Source organism: Pelodiscus sinensis, chromosome 3, assembly GCF_052426305.1.
Source record: "Pelodiscus sinensis isolate ZL-2025 chromosome 3, ASM5242630v1, whole genome shotgun sequence".
NCBI classification, from domain to species: domain Eukaryota; kingdom Metazoa; phylum Chordata; order Testudines; family Trionychidae; genus Pelodiscus; species Pelodiscus sinensis.
In genome coordinates, this window is record NC_143054.1 from 1,540,613 (window position 1) to 1,557,150 (window position 16,538).

Sequence of the window (16,538 nt, forward strand, 5' to 3'; positions counted from 1 at the left end):
CACACCCTCTCTATCCGTCCATCCCCATACACCCCCTCGATCTATTCATTGCCCCACACCTCCATCTATCTCCCTGCTATTTATCCATCCGTCCCCATACACCTCCTCTATCCCCCCCACACCTGTCCGTTCATATAATCCTAAAGCTGGAAGAGACCTCAGGAGGCATCAAGTCCAGCCCCCTGCTCTAGGCAGGACCAATCCCAACTAAATCAACCCGGCCAGGGCTTTGTCAAGCCGAGACTTAAACACCTCTAGGGATGGAGACTCCACTACTTCCCTAGGGAACCCATCCCAGCGCTTCACCACCCGCCTAGGGAAATAGTTTTTCCTAATATCCAACCTGAACCTCTCCCACCACAACTTGAGCCCATTGCTCCTTGTTCTGCCATCTGTCACTACTGAGAACAGCCTCTCTCCATCCTCTTTGGAACCTCCCTTCAGGCAGTTGAAGGCTGCTCTCAAATCCCCCCTCACTCTTCTCTTCTGCAAATTAAACAGACCCAAGTCCCTCAGCCTCTCCTCGTAGGTCATATGCTCCAGCCCCCGAATCATTCTGGCTGCCGCCGCAGGACCTGTTGTCTGTCCCCTAAACTGCCTCCACCCCTCCCCATACCCCCCCGTGCCCCACCCCCGCTATCTGTGCCCCATCCAGCCCCCCCATCCCCCGTTACCTGTCCCCCCATCCAGCCCGTCCGTGCCCTGGCTGAGTTGCGAGCCTGAGGGGAGCGCGGGCCGCTCCATTGCGGGCGGGGCGGGGGGGGCGGGAGCCGCGGGCCCAGGGAGGCTCCGCCGCGCACCTGAGGCGACGCGCGCGCGCTCGGGGCTGCAGGCAGCGGCCCGTTGGCGGAGGGAGGGGGCGCGGCGCGGAGCGGCGCTCGCTGATTGGCGGCAGAAGCGCGAGGGCGCGGCGCGAGTCGCCGGACAGAGCCGTTTGCCGATTGGCTGAAGCGCTCGCTCGTCCGAAACCGCTTCCGCGAGGCGGCCGGGGGAGGGGCTCGCGGGGCGGTTTGAGCGCGCGCGCGGAGGCCGCCTCGGATTGGTCGGAGGAGGCCTCGCGAGGCCGGCGCGGAGGCGCTCGGGAGCCGGGAGCGGAGCCGGGGCCGCCGCCTGCCGCCGCCTTCCCCAGGAGCGGCCTCGCCCCCGGACAAGTGAGTGCGCCGGGCGGGGCGGGGCTGCTCTCCCAGCGCCGTGCGGGGTCGCTCGCCGGGCTCCCGGGGCCGAGCCCTTCTCCTCGGCCGCCGCTGCCGGTCTTCCGCCCGGGCGCGCCTCAGGGCAGGGAGCTCGCTGCGGGCCCCGCTCCGCCAGCGCGCGCGCCTCGCCCGCCTTTGTGTCCCTGCTGCGGGTGCTCGGCAGCGGCCAAGCGGGCCCTACGGGGGTGGGCTGCCCCGTGTGTCCCGCGGGGCGCGGGCTCCTCGGCCGTGTGCCCCGGTGTGAGCAGGTATTGGCGCTGGAGCGGCAGTGCTGTTACCGAGGTGCTTTCGGAGAGCCCCCCCCCCCCCCCGTTAGACACCAGCGCGCCTGTGAGAGGCCATTGCAAAGAGCGGAAACGAAACTAGGTTGTGACATTTCTGAGACTCCGACTGTGAAAAGCAAACAGGGGAAAAAAAGCTCAGGTCGCTTTTATACAGGATAAAGAAATAAACAGCAAATTCCCCCTCCCCCCCCTTTTTTGTAGGTAACTTTTTTAAAGATTCAAAAAGAAATTAGGGTCAAAAGTAGAAATTGCCCCAGAGAGTTTTCGTGTAATCTAGGTAATCACGATTGATTTAATATTGTGCGGTATTGAACACAGGACTCTGTTCTTGAACCGATACATACATTACATTATTTAACCAGCTTTTTGTAACTTACATTTGATGTTATTTTTGACAAACACACAGTAAATATACAAAGTACATCTAAGTGAGAGATCAACTTGTGAAAAATAACGGTTGTACCTCCCTTAACTGAGACTCTCTGGTCCGGCAACATCAGAGCCCAGATGTTGGAAGTTGGGCCACAGATGGTGATACTGCTGAAAAGGAACTAGGGATTACAGTGGATCAGCAGTTGAATGAGTCTACAATATGATATATTAGTACTCCCCAACTTTTTCACGATTACAAGTGTAGTATGTCCATCACTGAAGTTAACTGTCTTGCTCTACTCGTTGTGCCTCCACTGTAGTACAGGGTCCTGTTCTGCACGTCACGTGTTAGGAAATAAGATTTTACAAACTCTGCATGCTTAATCTTCAGAAAAGAGAACTGAGGGGATACATTGTAATAATTTTCAAATGGATTAAGGACTGTTAGGAAGAGAACAGTGATCAGTTATCATCCCTATCCAATGAAAGTAGGGCAAGAAGTAATGACGTTGATCTGCATCAAGAGCAGTTTAGGTTAGGGATGCTAAAATTAGGTTATTTTAGTAATCAAGTAGTCAATAGAATTTTTATCGACTACTTGATTACTCAATAGGAGAAGGCAGCCAGCTCAGTCCCGGCTCACACCAGGACCAAACCTTGCTTATCAGTTAATGCTATCTATTAAACTCACCTGGCTCCCAGGGAGGCAGCTTCACTGTGGCATCCGTGTCCCTGGGAGCGGAGGTGGCAGGGGCTGAAAGCCCAACTCCCAGGGAGGCTTTGTTGTGGGCTCTGCAGTATCTCTCTATATAAAAAAGTTTTTTCCTGCCAGATGTCTGCTGGGCGACAGAATGATGTCATCACGATACCTGCATCAATGGGCTTTCTCAGCAAAGTGAAAGCGGGTAAGCGAGCGTAGCGAGGAAAGGTGCAGCCCCCTAAAAGCTTAAATAAGAAACATATTGAATAGAGCAAAACAGAGCCTGGATGAGGGGATAGATTGCACCCTCAGCAAGTTTGCAGATGACACTAAGCTAGGGGGAGAGGTAGATACGCTTAAGGGCAGAGATAGGGTCCAGAGTGACTTGGACAAATTGGAGGATTGGGCCACTAGAAATCTCATGAGATTCAACAAGGACAAGTGTAGAGTCCTGCACTTGGGACGGAAGAATCCCAAGCATAGTTACAGGCTGGGGACCAACCGGTTAAGTAGTAGTTCTGCAGAAAAGGACCTGGGGGTTACAGTGGATGAGAAGCTAGATATGAGTCCACAGTGTGCCCTTGTAGCCAAGAAGGCTAATGGCATATTAGGATGCATTAAGAGGAGCATTGCCAGCAGATCCAGAGATGTCATTATTCCCCTTTATTCGGCTTTGGTGAGGCCACATCTGGAGTACTGTGTCCAGTTCTGGGCCCCCCACTACAAAAAGGATGCGGACGCATTGGAGAGGGTCCAGCGGAGGGCAACCAAAATGATTAGGGGGCTGGAGCATATGACTTATGAGGAGAGGCTGAGGGACTTGGGTCTGTTTAGTCTGCAGAAGCGAAGAGTGAGGGGGGACTTGATAGCAGCCTTCAACTTCCTGAAGGGAGGTTCCAAAGAGGATGGAGAGAGGCTGTTCTCAGTAGTGACAGATGGCAGAACAAGGAGCAATGGTCTCAAGTTGTGGTGGGAGAGGTCCAGATTGGATATTAGGAAAAACTATTTTACTAGGAGGGTAGTGAAGCATTGGAATGGGTTACCTAGGGAAGTAGTGGAGTCTCCATCCCTAGAGGTGTTTAAGTCTCGGCTTGACAAAGCCCTGGCCGGGTTGATTTAGATGGGATTGGTCCTGCCTAGAGCGGAGGGCTGGACTTGACGATCTTCTGAGGTCTCTTCCAGTTCTGATTCTATGATAAGGGGATGGTTGGATGAAATAACATGATCTTGGTAACCAATTGACCATTCATTTCCAGTTGGAAATAGGTCAATGGAGGGATGATAGGAGTTGCTATAGGGAACTTTCTGGGTGTCTGGCTGGTGAGTCTTGCCCACATGCTCAGGGTTTAGCTGATCGCCATATTTGGGGTCAGGAAGGAATTTTCCTCCAGGGTAGATTGGCAGAGGCCCTGGAGGTTTTTCGCCTTCCTCTGTAGCATTGGGCACAGATCACAGCTGAAGGACTCTCTGCATGTTGGGGCCTTCAAAGTATTGGAAGGCTTCAATATCTGAGACATAGGTGAGAGGATTATTCTAAGAGGGGTGGGCGAGATTCTGTGGCCTGCACGGTGCAGGGGGTCAGACTAGATGATCAGAATGGTCCCTTCTGACCTTAAAGTCTATGAGTCTATGAGAGCCCACAGTGCTTGTAGCTGCTAAGATTTTCAGTGGTTAAACAGTTACTGTTTTAGCTAACTTCTTACATCCTTTATACTTGGTCTTGCTTCACTATAGGGAAATGGTCTACATGACCTCTTGAAGTCCCTTCCAGCCCTACATTTATATGATATAACGTTTTTATGTCACTAATTTCTGACAATATCAGTTGCCACAAAAAACTGCCTGTTAATTGGCTGCAGGGGGTAGCCGAGTTAGTCTGTACAGGATAAACTTAGAAAACAACAAATGGTCTGGTAGACTAACTTTATAGACTTTATAGACACTTTATAGACTAACAAAACGTATAGCTGGTATCATGAGGTTTCGTGGGCACAGCCATCTATATGTTTTGTTAGTCTATAAAGTGCTACCAGACCATTGGTTGTTTGTTTTGCCTGTTAATTGTTAGTTTAACTAAAAAAAGAAACATTCAATCTTTGCATAAGCCTGTAACACCTCACAATCAACTCATTTCATAACTCCAAATAGATCTGTCACATCAACTCTATTAATAAACTACTATTCTAATACTCAGAACATCACTTTGAAAATTTATAGATGTTTGATATAATTTAATCTGTCCTAGCGCTCTTTTGAAATCTTTACTCATTATATCTTGCTTACATTAAAAACCAAGTACAATGTGAGAAGTATATTTTCATTAATGAACAAAACAAGTGGCAAGATGTTATGCAAACATGGTATGGTTTTAGTGTCTGCTAATATAGTATACAGTCTTTCAGGATGTTGGACAGAAAATTATACATTTGTAGCTGTGTGTGTACTCTGAAATGTACATATTCAAAAAATTACTTGCTTTGCGGTAATCCAGTAGAGAAGAGCAAATTTTATCTGAAATTTGTTTTGGGTGTGGCAAAGGCCACATAATTCAGGTGTGCCAATATATAATTCTATTGTCTTCATTTTGTCTCTCTAATGTATCTCATTGTAAATCAGGCCTTGATTATAACCGTCGGTAAGAGTTCATATTTCCTTCCTTCTCATCAGTATAAAAAAGCACTTATTTATTTTGATTTTCATTTATGTTTTTATTTTACATTGACGCCATATCTTAGCCTTTCATTACACAGGTTGAACCTTTGTGATCTGGGACTCTCTGGTTTGGCTGGACCACAGATGTTGCTGGGCTAGAGAGCCTCAGAACAGAGGTTACTGGCAGCTTGGACCAGAGCTGGCTGATTGGGGTAGTGTAGCCCATAGGACACCAGAGTCCGCAGCTGGCAAGACTGGGTAATTGGCAGGGATGCCAGAGCTGGCAGGGCAGGGAGGCAGCAGAGCTCACAGTGGGCTGGGGAGCTGGTGAGGCTGCTGGAGTCCACATGATGGTGCTGCCAAGCCCGCAGGTAGGCCTGGGAAGCCTCTGGGGCCTGGAAAGGGTGGGGCTGCAGAGCTCACAGCTGGTGGGATTGTGAGCTCCTGCAGGGTCACTGCCAGAGCTTGTGGGATTGCTGGGACCACCGGAGCTTGTGGGCCTGCAGAGCCTGAAGGGCTGCCGTAGCCAGGGGCTGAAGGCAGTGATGCCAGGTAGCAGGGGAAAAGAGCCTAGTGGAGCGGTTGGCACCCCCCCTCTCACCCCGAGCTTTCGTGGTCCAGAAAACTCCCTTGTTCGACCGGTCCTGGAAGTGTACTACCTTTTTTTTTATTGACTACACTGGAGAAGATAGTGTGTGGTTGGTTTTTTTTGTGGATGAATGGTAGAAACCATGGTTTTCCTTTGGGCTTCCTCTCCGTATTCCCATTTTAGGGGATACATCACATGCAGCTCAGACAGTGGAATCTAATTAGCTATGTTTGTTGGAGGGAATCCCCCCCACCTCCCTGTTTCTGAACATTTTAGGGATCAGGCTGTAAAAGGAGCAGGCTTCTCTGACTGTCTCAAGCACCGCAACATATATTGGGTGCTCACTGTGACAAGCTCCTGGCGTTGGAGTTCCCTGGAGAAAAAGTTCCAAGTAGCTTTTCTGGAATAAAGAGCTGTCTGAGGCAAGAATCCTTTCAATGTCCATCTCCAACACAAAGTAGTTCTGGTGGTTACAAACAATACCACTTACAAAATTCTACTTAAACAAGCAAGACGGTACATGTTCTCTTTGACTATGGAGAAGCAATGGTGTTGCATGAATGGAGCATCCTTCACAAGATATACACTTGTCTGGGAAGAAAAGTTGTTTGGTAGAAACAACAAATCAGAGCTCTGGTGGACAACCATGAGCAGTCACTGCAGGCAATGATGCAGGAAACATTCACGTACTGGATTCAACTACAAATATTTCTTTAACAGTGTTACCTGATATATATGTGTACACTATATTTTGCACTTCAATTTGGTCAAAAAAATATGGACACACAGTTTGAAGTATTAGGGAGACTATTCCCTCAGCACTTACCTAGTAAAACAACCTTTTTTATGTCATTTGATTTAAACAGACAAAATATTGAGCTGCACCTGCAGGATGACTTAATAGTTTCAAGGTCAGAAAGGATCATCATCATCCAATCTGACCGTCTGCATGTTGCAGGCCATAGAACCTCACCCATCCACTTATGTAATAGATAGGGCTCTACCAATTTCACAGCCATAAAAAATGCATCAAGGACTATGAAATAAGTTCTTCCCTGTGAAATCTGATGCCACCTTGTTCCTAGGTGCACACTATCAAAGGGGCTTTCCAGCTCCAACTGGGCAGGGGAAGAACAGGACTTGTTGCTTCCTGAAAATTGCTCGGTCAATGGGAGGGGGAGGGACCCGACTCACTAAGGTACCTCCCCCTGCTGCAGGATGCTGTCTGAAAATGGGCAGTAGCCTGAAGTTCTTGCAGCTGAATGTGGGTAGGAGTGCAACACTTTCTGCAGCTGTGAAGAGAGAAACAAAGCATTATCCCTTCTAAGCCAGTCAGAGCTAACAGAAAGGAGTTCCTTTCTAGGGTGCTCCCAGAAACACCGTGGTAATCAGATCCACTTCTACCTCTTAGAATCACCTGCAGTTTGCAGGAAGCTCTGCAGTTGCTACTTTGAGTCCAGCACAGAGGTGAGAGTAGCAATCCTATGACCTCCCTACAACAGTTTTGCGATCTTCCCCTGCCCCTCCCTCCATCTCATTTAGGGTTCAGGAGTTCATGGTTACAATACAATGACATTTCAGGTTTAATTGGCTGAAAATGTGCAACTTTCCAATTTTCAAATCATATGGCCATGAAATTGGCCATAATAGACCATTGATTTAGTTGGGCCTTAGCAGTAGACCCCTAACCTCTGGCTGAATTGCTGAAGTCCTCACTGACAGAGTTCAAATTACAGAGAATCATTTACACTAGTTTAAACCTGATATTGAGGGAGGGAAGAAAAGGGAAGGGAGTGAATCTTTTTGTGGATCTTGGTCAATTTTTCATCGTAGCTGAGTAGGTTAGGCAAAATTTTGAGGATAACAAACATCTATGATTGCATGTATGAGGGAGGGATGGCTCAGTGGTTTGAGCATTGGCCTGCTAAACCCAGGGTTCTTGATTTCCCCTCCCCCACTGGTAAGGGTGAAGGAGTGGAAGAAAAGTAAGCATGGTGGGACTTGTAGTTAAATGCTTGAAAAGCTTGGTACCACTTAGTTGGACTACTTATGCTCACTGAGGTAAAAAAATATTCACACCATCATGCCCTCTCCTTGCACTTTTGAAGGGGAAAAATACTTAGGCCATTACCTACAGCTGATGAGCTCCAAAAAGAGCGAAACCTTTTAAAATAGGTCCTGTAGTATTGGCTGAAGGTGGTTGGGTGTGAGTTGCTTGCTTTCATTCTTGTGCTTTTTTTGTGAAGCCAGGAACCAAAAGACCATAGAAACTATGGAATGGGCAGTGACTGAAACTGAACCCAATTAGGGGCTTTTCTAAGTAGAGTGGATTTAGAAAATAAGGTACACTCACAGAGTGGGGTTAGGGAAGAGATAGGGATTAAATGGAAAACTAGGGAAGCGAGGAAAAACTGGAGAAGAGAAATAAAAGGATTTAAAAATATTTAAGGCCTTTTAAATAGTAAAAAATGATTGTATAAAAGTTATTTTCATCTTTCCTTGTGAATTTTACATAAACTTCATTTCCTATGGAGTCTGGCAAAGTGATAATTCTGGAAGAAATCAAGTAGCTTTAATATTCTTTCATAGCTTTGATGTGGGAATGCATGCTTGCAGCTCAACAAAATTTTACTCTTGGGGGAATTCTGCGCCAAAAAATTAAATTATGTACACAATATTTTAAAATTCTGCATATTTATAATCCAGCCACTTTCAGTAATTTTGGGAATGTGTTTAAAAACACCTGTAATCAAGTGAATCTGTAACAAAGACAACAGAAAAGATTCAGAAAGTGCTTTCTGTTGAATAAGATTCCTTACTTGGGATATTAACGCAGAACTGTGAGTAATAAATCATTTAAACTACACTACATAACTGTGTTTCCTGCATCCCTCAGAAGCAGTGCATAGGCTTGGGGTATGCTTGGGTAAAAGAGTAGCTGAGGGAAAGGAAAGCAATTGCTGAGAGAGAACATGGGAGTGAACTTGGAGGGTTGCTGGGTATGGTTGGGAGAAACAGATTTGGGGCATAGGAGATTGGGGAATTGGGGGGGCCTCCTCCATGTAGACCTTGCATGACCTTGGTCCACTCACATTCAGTCATGCACATGTGCCCCATGTCCGTGTGTCCCTGTACCAAAATTCAGCCATCACTCTCCTGTTCCCTACACCCCCATGGTCATTCAGCCCTGTCCCAGTCCCATCAATTCCCTGACTCCTGTGTCCCTGCCTCAGTCTGCCGAATTTTAAAGAGTGCTTCATGGTGAATATTAAATTGTTATATTTTGTAAATCCAAATTGTACTTACCATAAATAAATATATTAGTGCTATAAACGAGAAGCAATTCTTCAAAAGACACTTAGGTATGTGGATTTCTTTTCACTGGTATGAGCTCTTGCATATAGTGAAGATGGTACCTTCTCAGACTTTCTAAAGCTTTCTTTTCAAGATGCCTATTGCTTGAACCAACACCTGCTCTTGGAAGTAGGCACCCTCTTGATGCTTGAATTCAGGCATTGAAGAATGATCTTGAGTGGGTTACTGCGGATTATGTAGCGCTAGGAAGAAGGATCCAAGAATTTGGAACGCAAGTGGTATTTCCCTTCAACAGGGAGGATGGAGGAGAAGGACTGGGCAGGGATAGTCATTGTGGAGCCTTTGGCTATAATCTTTGAAAAGTCGTGGAGATCAGGAGAAATCCCGGATGACTGGAAAAAGGCAAATGTAGTGCCCATCTTCAAAAAAGGGAAGAAGGATGTTCCAGGGAACTATAGGCCGGTCATTCTTACCTCGGTTCCTGGAAAAATCATGGAAGGGATCCTTAAGGAATCCATATTGAGGCACTTGAATGAGAGGCAAGTGATTAGGAATAGTCAGCATGGATTCACAAAGGGCAAGTCATGCCTGACCAATCTGATTAGCTTCTATGATGAGGTAACTGGCTTGGTGGACATGGGGAAGTCAGTGGATGTTATATACCTTGACTTTAGCAAGGCTTTTGATACGGTCTCCCACAATATTCTTGCCAGCAAGTTAAGGGATTGTGGATTGGATAAATGGACGGTAAGATGGCTAGAAGGCCCAGCGGGTAGTGATCAATGGCTCGATGTCAGGATGGCGGTCGGTTTCTAGCGGAGTGCCCCAAGGTTCAGTTCTAGGACCGGTTTTGTTCAATATCTTTATTAATGACCTGGATGAGGGGATGGATTGCACCCTCAGCAAGTTTGTGGATGACACTAAGCTGGGGGGAGAGGTAGATACATGCCAAAAGATATCTGATGAGGTTCAACAAGGACAAGTATAGAGTCCTGCACTTGGGACGGAAGAATCCCGAGCATAGTTACAGGCTGGGGACCAACCAGTTAAGTAGTAGTTCTGCAGAAAAGGACCTGGGGGTTACAGTGGATGAGAAGCTAGATATGAGTCAACAGTGTGCCCTTGTAGCCAAGAAGGCTAATGGCATATTAGGTTGCATTAAGAGGAGCATTGCCAGCAGATCCAGAGATGTCATCATTCCCCTTTATTCGGCTTTGGTGAGGCCGCATCTGGAGTATTGTGTCCAGTTCTGGGCCCCCCACTACAAAAAGGATGCGGATGCATTGGAGAGGATCCAGCGGAGGGCAATCAAAATGATTAGGGGGCTGGAGCATATGACTTCTGAGGAGAGGCTGAGGGGTCTTGGGTCTGTTTAGTCTGCAGAAGCGAAGAGTGAGGGGGGATTTGATAGCCTTCAACTTCCTGAAAGGAGGTTCCAAAGAGGATGGAGAGAGGCTGTTCTCTGTAGTGACAGATGGCAGAACAAGGAGCAATGGTCTCAAGTTGTGGTGGGAGAGGTCCAGGTTGGATATTAGGAAAAACTATTTCACTAGGAGTGTGGTGAAGCACTGGAATGGGTTCCCTAGGGAAGTAGTGGAGTCTCCATCCCTAGAGGTGTTTAAGTCTCGGCTTGACAAAGCCCTGGCTGGGTTGATTTAGTTGGAATTGGTCCTGCCTAGAGCATGGGTCTGGACTTGATGGCCTTCTGAGGTCTCTTCCAGTTCTATGATTCTATGATTTAGGCTACAGAATAAGTAATACGCTTCTCAGGGTTGCTGTTAGGAATTACCTAGCATCTCAACTGACACTACTTCAACTTTTCTTTGTGCAATGTGTGTCCTTTACCAACCCTGGAGCTCTCACCTCAGGCAAGATAAATTGTTCAGTAGTACAATAAACTCCCAGATTGGACACACTAGGGTCTTAACACCTTGAAGTGTTTGGTTCTTGCTTGCAACTTTCAGGGCTTTTCTGGTACTTGGTGACATTTTTGTTGGCCAGTGCATTAAGATTCTGGTTTCCATAGCTCCCACAGTACAGAAACACTTGCATGAGTGACTTCTGTGTCTCTTCTATTTTTGTCTTTTCTTCAGGTCAGTAGGTGTGGACGAAGGGTTGATCAAATGCTTATAGCAGTTTTTATACTACTAATGGAAAGCAGCCATATGAGACAAACTGTGTGGACCCTGAGGTATTACTAGTTTCAACTGATGCACAAGTGCTTTTATCACATCTGAATGATGGGGTGATCGGTGAGCTGGACTGGACTGCTGACAATCCGAATACAAACTAGCTTAGAGATGAACTTCAAATCCAAATTGTACATTCATACCCCTCAGGAAGAAACACCCGTGTAGGGAGACTTCCCCCCCATGTACATAGTGGCTACAGGGATTAAAAAAATCTGCATATGAATGAGCAGGATAACCCTTATCTTCAGATATTAGTGATATTCAGGGATGCAGTATCCCTAAAGGTGGTCTGATCCATTGTGTCTTGCATAAACCATTTGGAATAGACAGGATCATACCATTTTCACCAGGAAGCCCTGCAGATATTGGAGAGGCTAATATCTCAGGATGTTCCTAGCAGCAACTTAATTGGCACGAACACAACACAGTAAGCAGACTAAGTTGATCATTTGTTAATTCACTCAAATTGTTTTTGTATGGGTGTATTGGACATGAACTTGTCAATATTGATTCACCCCCAGAGAGAAGCTTTGAGCTAATTACTGGTGGTGTGCACTAAGCTGTGAGAAGAAACTGACATGAGATTTCTTCTTTAATTACAGGGGAGGGAAGCTCACCCTGTATCTTCTGTTATAGTTGATAGCTAACTTCCTGACCAAAGAATAACTACAAGAATGACACTTTTTGCTGTTTCTAATAGCCGTGTTGTACTAGGAAAATGATTATTAATGGGATGGCAGTGTTTGGTTCACTCAAGCTGAGTGTCTTTGTCTTCTGATCATATGGAACTGGGTTGCCATTCTACATCTCAGTACAATCTCTTCTCATTGGCATAATGTCTGAGGAGGTAGCCATTGAGATGCCTGTTTAAGAACAGGTGTCTTAAATTCAGGAGTCTCTAAAGGGTGTTCTGGTTAGATGTTAGGCTGCATGTGTTTGTTTGCTTTATATCCTTTCTGTCTGCTGCCCTAACTCTGTGTAGAGAGCTGGCACAGTAGACCATGAGGAAACCACCCAATAACCACAATGTGGCTATGTCTAGACTGGCATGTTTTTCTGGAAATGCTTTTAACGGAAAAGTTTTCCATTAAAAGCATTTTCGGAAAAGAGCGTCTAGATTGGCACGGACGCTTTTCCACCAAAGCACTTTTTGCGGAAAAGCGTCCGTAGCCAATCTAGACACGCTTTTCCACAAAAAAGCCCCGATCACCATTTTCGCAATCAGGGCTTTTTTGCAGAAAACAAATCTCAGGGACTTTTGCCCGAACGGGAGCAGCATAGTATTTCCGCATAAAGCACTGATTTCTTACAGTAGGAAGTCAGTGCTTTTGCAGAAATTCAAGTGGCCAGTGTAGACAGCTGGCAAGTTTTTCCGGAAAAGCCGCTGATTTTCTAGAAAAACTGGCCAGTCTTGACACAGCCTGTATGTTAAGGCATGGAGACACTGGGCCAGGATTATTGTCAGTTAAGCACAGTAACAGCACCTGGTAGAATCTGTGATGATACTAAAACATGTATATTGATGACAATGGATGCAGCACAGCGAATGGGGGGACTTTCTATTCCGTCTCCGCTGGACATAGTTACTCCTTCTGAGATGCATCTTTGTATTATGATACAAACAAATTGCATACAACCTCTGACATAGTTGCTGCCTCCTGACATGGTTAATTGTCACCTATCACCTTATACATGGTGAAAAGTTTCAGAGGGGTATCTGTGCTAGTCTGTAATTTTTTTTTAAAACAAGTAGTCCTGTGGCACCTTAGAAACTAACAAATAGATAAAAGTATCATAAGCTTCCTTGGGTAAATCATCTTCTGATGAGCTTGAGTGGAGGGTACGTGGTAGTTCACTCAAAACATCTTTATTCCGGACTGTCATCCTGACCATATCTTTTAAGAGGAGTCATTGTGTTCCTGTTACCCTTGGGCAATATTTTTGTACCATCTTTGATACTGGGATGAGTGTGTGTGAGTACTCTATGTTTAGCACTTCCTAGGGATTTCTGCAATATCAACCTTCTTCTTGCCAAATGCAGGACAATGTAGCACTTTAAAGACTAACAAGATGGTTTATTAGATGATGAGCTTTCGTGGGCCAGACCCACTTCCTCAGATCAAATAGTGGAAGAAAGTAGTCACAACCATATATACCAAAGGATACAATTAAAAAAAATGAACAAATATGAAAAGGACAAATCACATTGCAGAACAGAAGGGGGATGCGGGGGGGTGGGAAGGGGGAGGAAGGAAGGTAAGTGTCTGTGAATTGCTGATATTAAAGGTAGGGAGAGTGGGATGTTTGTGAGTTAATGGTATTACAGGTGATAATTGGGGAAACTGTCTTGGTAATGGGTGAGAAAGTTCAAAGACTTGTTAAGTCCTTGCTGGCAAGTGTCGAATTTTAAAGTGCTACATTGTCCTGCATTTTGCTTCAACTACCCCAGACTAACACGGCTACATTTCTATCACTATTCTTCTTGCCAGATTCTGTGAGCAGGTCATGCCTCATACTAGGGATGTTGGTGAGTAGTCAACTGCAGTATCGACTACTTGTCCCCCCCCCTTGCTACCTCTGAGAGACAGCAAAGGATGGGGTGTGGGGGACAGGAGCTGGTGCTGGGGGGAGCTGGCTTAAAAGCCGTATAGCCCCAGCACCTGTTCCATGGTGCCACTGCCCCCCTTCTCAGAGGTAACATGGGGGGATAGGGGAGGCTGCTGCGACCAAGCAGCCCTTGTTTGTGGCGGACAGGGCTGGTCTGGGATGCTGTGACTCTGCCTTTTAAACGTAGTAAGCCAGCTTCGGCCATCCAGCCCCTTTCACCTGCCTGGTGACTGTGTCTCTTCTGTATGATTTTATGAGACGTGATCCCATTCAAGGCACATCCCATTTCCCTGGCCTAATCAAACACCCACCTTGCTTTAAGTTATGAGGAAAGGAAGTTGTGTGTGGTTTTTTGGTGGTGCTGGCTCTTACCCCTTAAGAAGTTCTTGAACAGACTTGTGGACAGACAAACACATTCAAATATATATATTGTGTGTGTATATACACTCAATCACACTAGGGATGTAAAAGTATAATTTTGTAAACAGTTAAGTGATAACCCTGGGCTTATCGGTTACCGTTAATGGTTATATGCAGGCTCCTGCCCCCTCTCCTGGGGAGCTGGCTGCCACCCTGTACTGCTGGTTCTATATCAAATGTAATTGAGTAATTTAATTTTCTACTTTTGTTTAATAACTATAAAGCCCTAAGGAATCTTCAATAAACGTATATTTAAGTAGTTAATGAATATTGTGTATAAACCAAAGGTTTCATGTGGGCAACTGTTCTATGTCAACATCGTGATGGGCTACTTACACTTGCTCTTCTTTAGGATTGATTTAAATCTCGTATCAGTCACTGAGAATATAGTGTAGTCATGATCAGTAAGAGATGGGCAGATGTTGGAATTCAAAGATTTTAAGCCCAGAGGGAACCACTGTGATAATTTAGCCTGACCTTCTGTATAGAACATCCATAGAGCGTCCCAAAAATAATTTCTAAAGCATGTCCTTTAGAAAACGTTCAATCTTGATTTCAATCATATACCAAGTTGTAAAAGGGTTTCTTTTTTTTTAAAACTGTTTTGATGTAAATCGATGCCCTCTCTCTTGCTTTGGTATTTTGGAAAATCTGAATTACAGAAGCAAAATTGTGTGTGTGTGTGTGTGTGTGTGTGTGTGTGTGTGTGTGTATATATATATATATTAATTTTTAGAAATATTACTTGATACATAAGTAATACTCTTTAGGAGTTTGCCAATTTAGACCACTTTTGACATTCTCAATAGACTAATAATTTTAATAAGGCATCCAAAAGTGTGATACAGGCATTTAAAAATGTAAGAGCACTAGAGGACTTACCTGGAGTTCCCCAAGTCCTTCAGGGCAGGAGGCTGGTGATGTGGGAACCACAGGCATCAGGGCAGAGCCTTGGGGATGTGGTGTGGGGGCAGGGCAGGATGCTTGAGAAGGAACAAGGGCTCAGGGTGTGTGTGGGGTCCCATCCAGTGGGGCTTTCTCCTCTCCTCCCCCCGCGCCACCAGGGGCCTTTTCTCCTTCCTGCCTTGGCAACTTCCCTTCTCAAACCCCAAGGGCCTTTTGTCTCCCCTGCCAGCTCCCCTCCCAGCTGTCAAGGGCCTCCCATCTCAGCCACCAGGGGCCCAGGGGGAGGGATTGGGGCAGGAGAGCTACTTATCCAGTCTTGGGGCAGGTGAGATGGTAGAGCCCCAGCCCTGCCGAGCTACTCTCTTGATGGTTTGATGGCCTGCAGTGAGCAATCTGCTGTATAGCTCTCACCTGCAGGCTCATTGCCCCCCAGTGGACACTCTCAAAATCACATTCCTCCTCTCTGTGCACCTCCTTTTCCATTATATGGAAAACAGTTCCACTCCTGGCATATCCTGTTTTCTTAGCACAACCAAACCCTGACCTTGTTAAATATGGTGGTCCTAATTCTTGCCGTTTTAGGAGGAGTTCTTGAACAAATGGACTCGCAGACAGATGCACAAATCTCAGACAGATAGCTAGCATTCTGTTCCAAGCCATACTAGATTTAAAAATACGTAATGTTTCTTATTTATTGATTTTTTTTTTTACCTGTTACTTTGTATTCACCTGTTCTTTGACTAGGTTTGATGAGAACAGATCAAAATGAAATATTTCACTTGATGAATAAAGTAAAGGTTTGCAGTATGTTGGTTTTATACTATGAGAATTGGTAGTATAAACACAGTTTAAACTTTTTGTCTTTAGAATGATTGAGGAGAGTGGGAAGAGGAGAAGGACGATGGCAGAGAAGAGACAGCTGTTCATGGAAATGAGTAAGTCTCAGTGTTGAGGATAAATCATTAATTTACTTGTAACAGAGTGTCTTGTTGCTGGAGGGTGTGAGGCTGGCCAGCCCAGATTACTGAACAGATATTCCTGTGTTGGATAAGGAAGTTCTCTATAAAGGACAGAAAGTTACTAAGTGAAAAAAGAGGATTAGGAAACTGCAGGCAGTAAGAGAGACTAAGACCCAAATATGCAGGGGTTTTGGAAGCTGCCAGTGTGGGGCTTCTAGATAAGGACGTTAGACTGGGAGAGAGGAAGAGTACTATGTGTAGCAGAAGAACAGGGCTAGATATAAACTCTTAATGGTTGTGGATTTTATTTTGTGAACTCTGAGGATTTCTTGAACCACTTCTGTTTAAC

At 45.7% G+C, this 16,538-nt stretch overlaps 1 protein-coding gene across 10 annotated transcripts in view; it reads left to right on the top strand.

Moving 5' to 3' along the window:
- The first annotated feature begins 996 nt into the window (after window positions 1-996).
- The window catches only part of DTNB (dystrobrevin beta), a 321,996-nt gene continuing 306,454 nt past the window's right edge, over window positions 997-16,538 (top strand). For 4 of the 10 annotated variants that reach the window (XM_075923210.2, XM_075923214.2, XM_075923213.2 and 1 more), the window contains exons 1-2: window positions 998-1,151; window positions 16,098-16,165. In XM_075923210.2, the coding sequence (XP_075779325.1) occupies window positions 16,099-16,165 (67 nt within the window). In that variant the 5' untranslated portion in view covers window positions 998-1,151; window position 16,098. Of the gene's footprint in view, window positions 1,152-2,681; window positions 2,755-16,097; window positions 16,166-16,538 lie in introns of all 10 variants that reach the window. The other 6 variants (XM_075923212.2, XM_075923215.2, XM_089776944.1 and 3 more) reach the window with 4 other exon arrangements.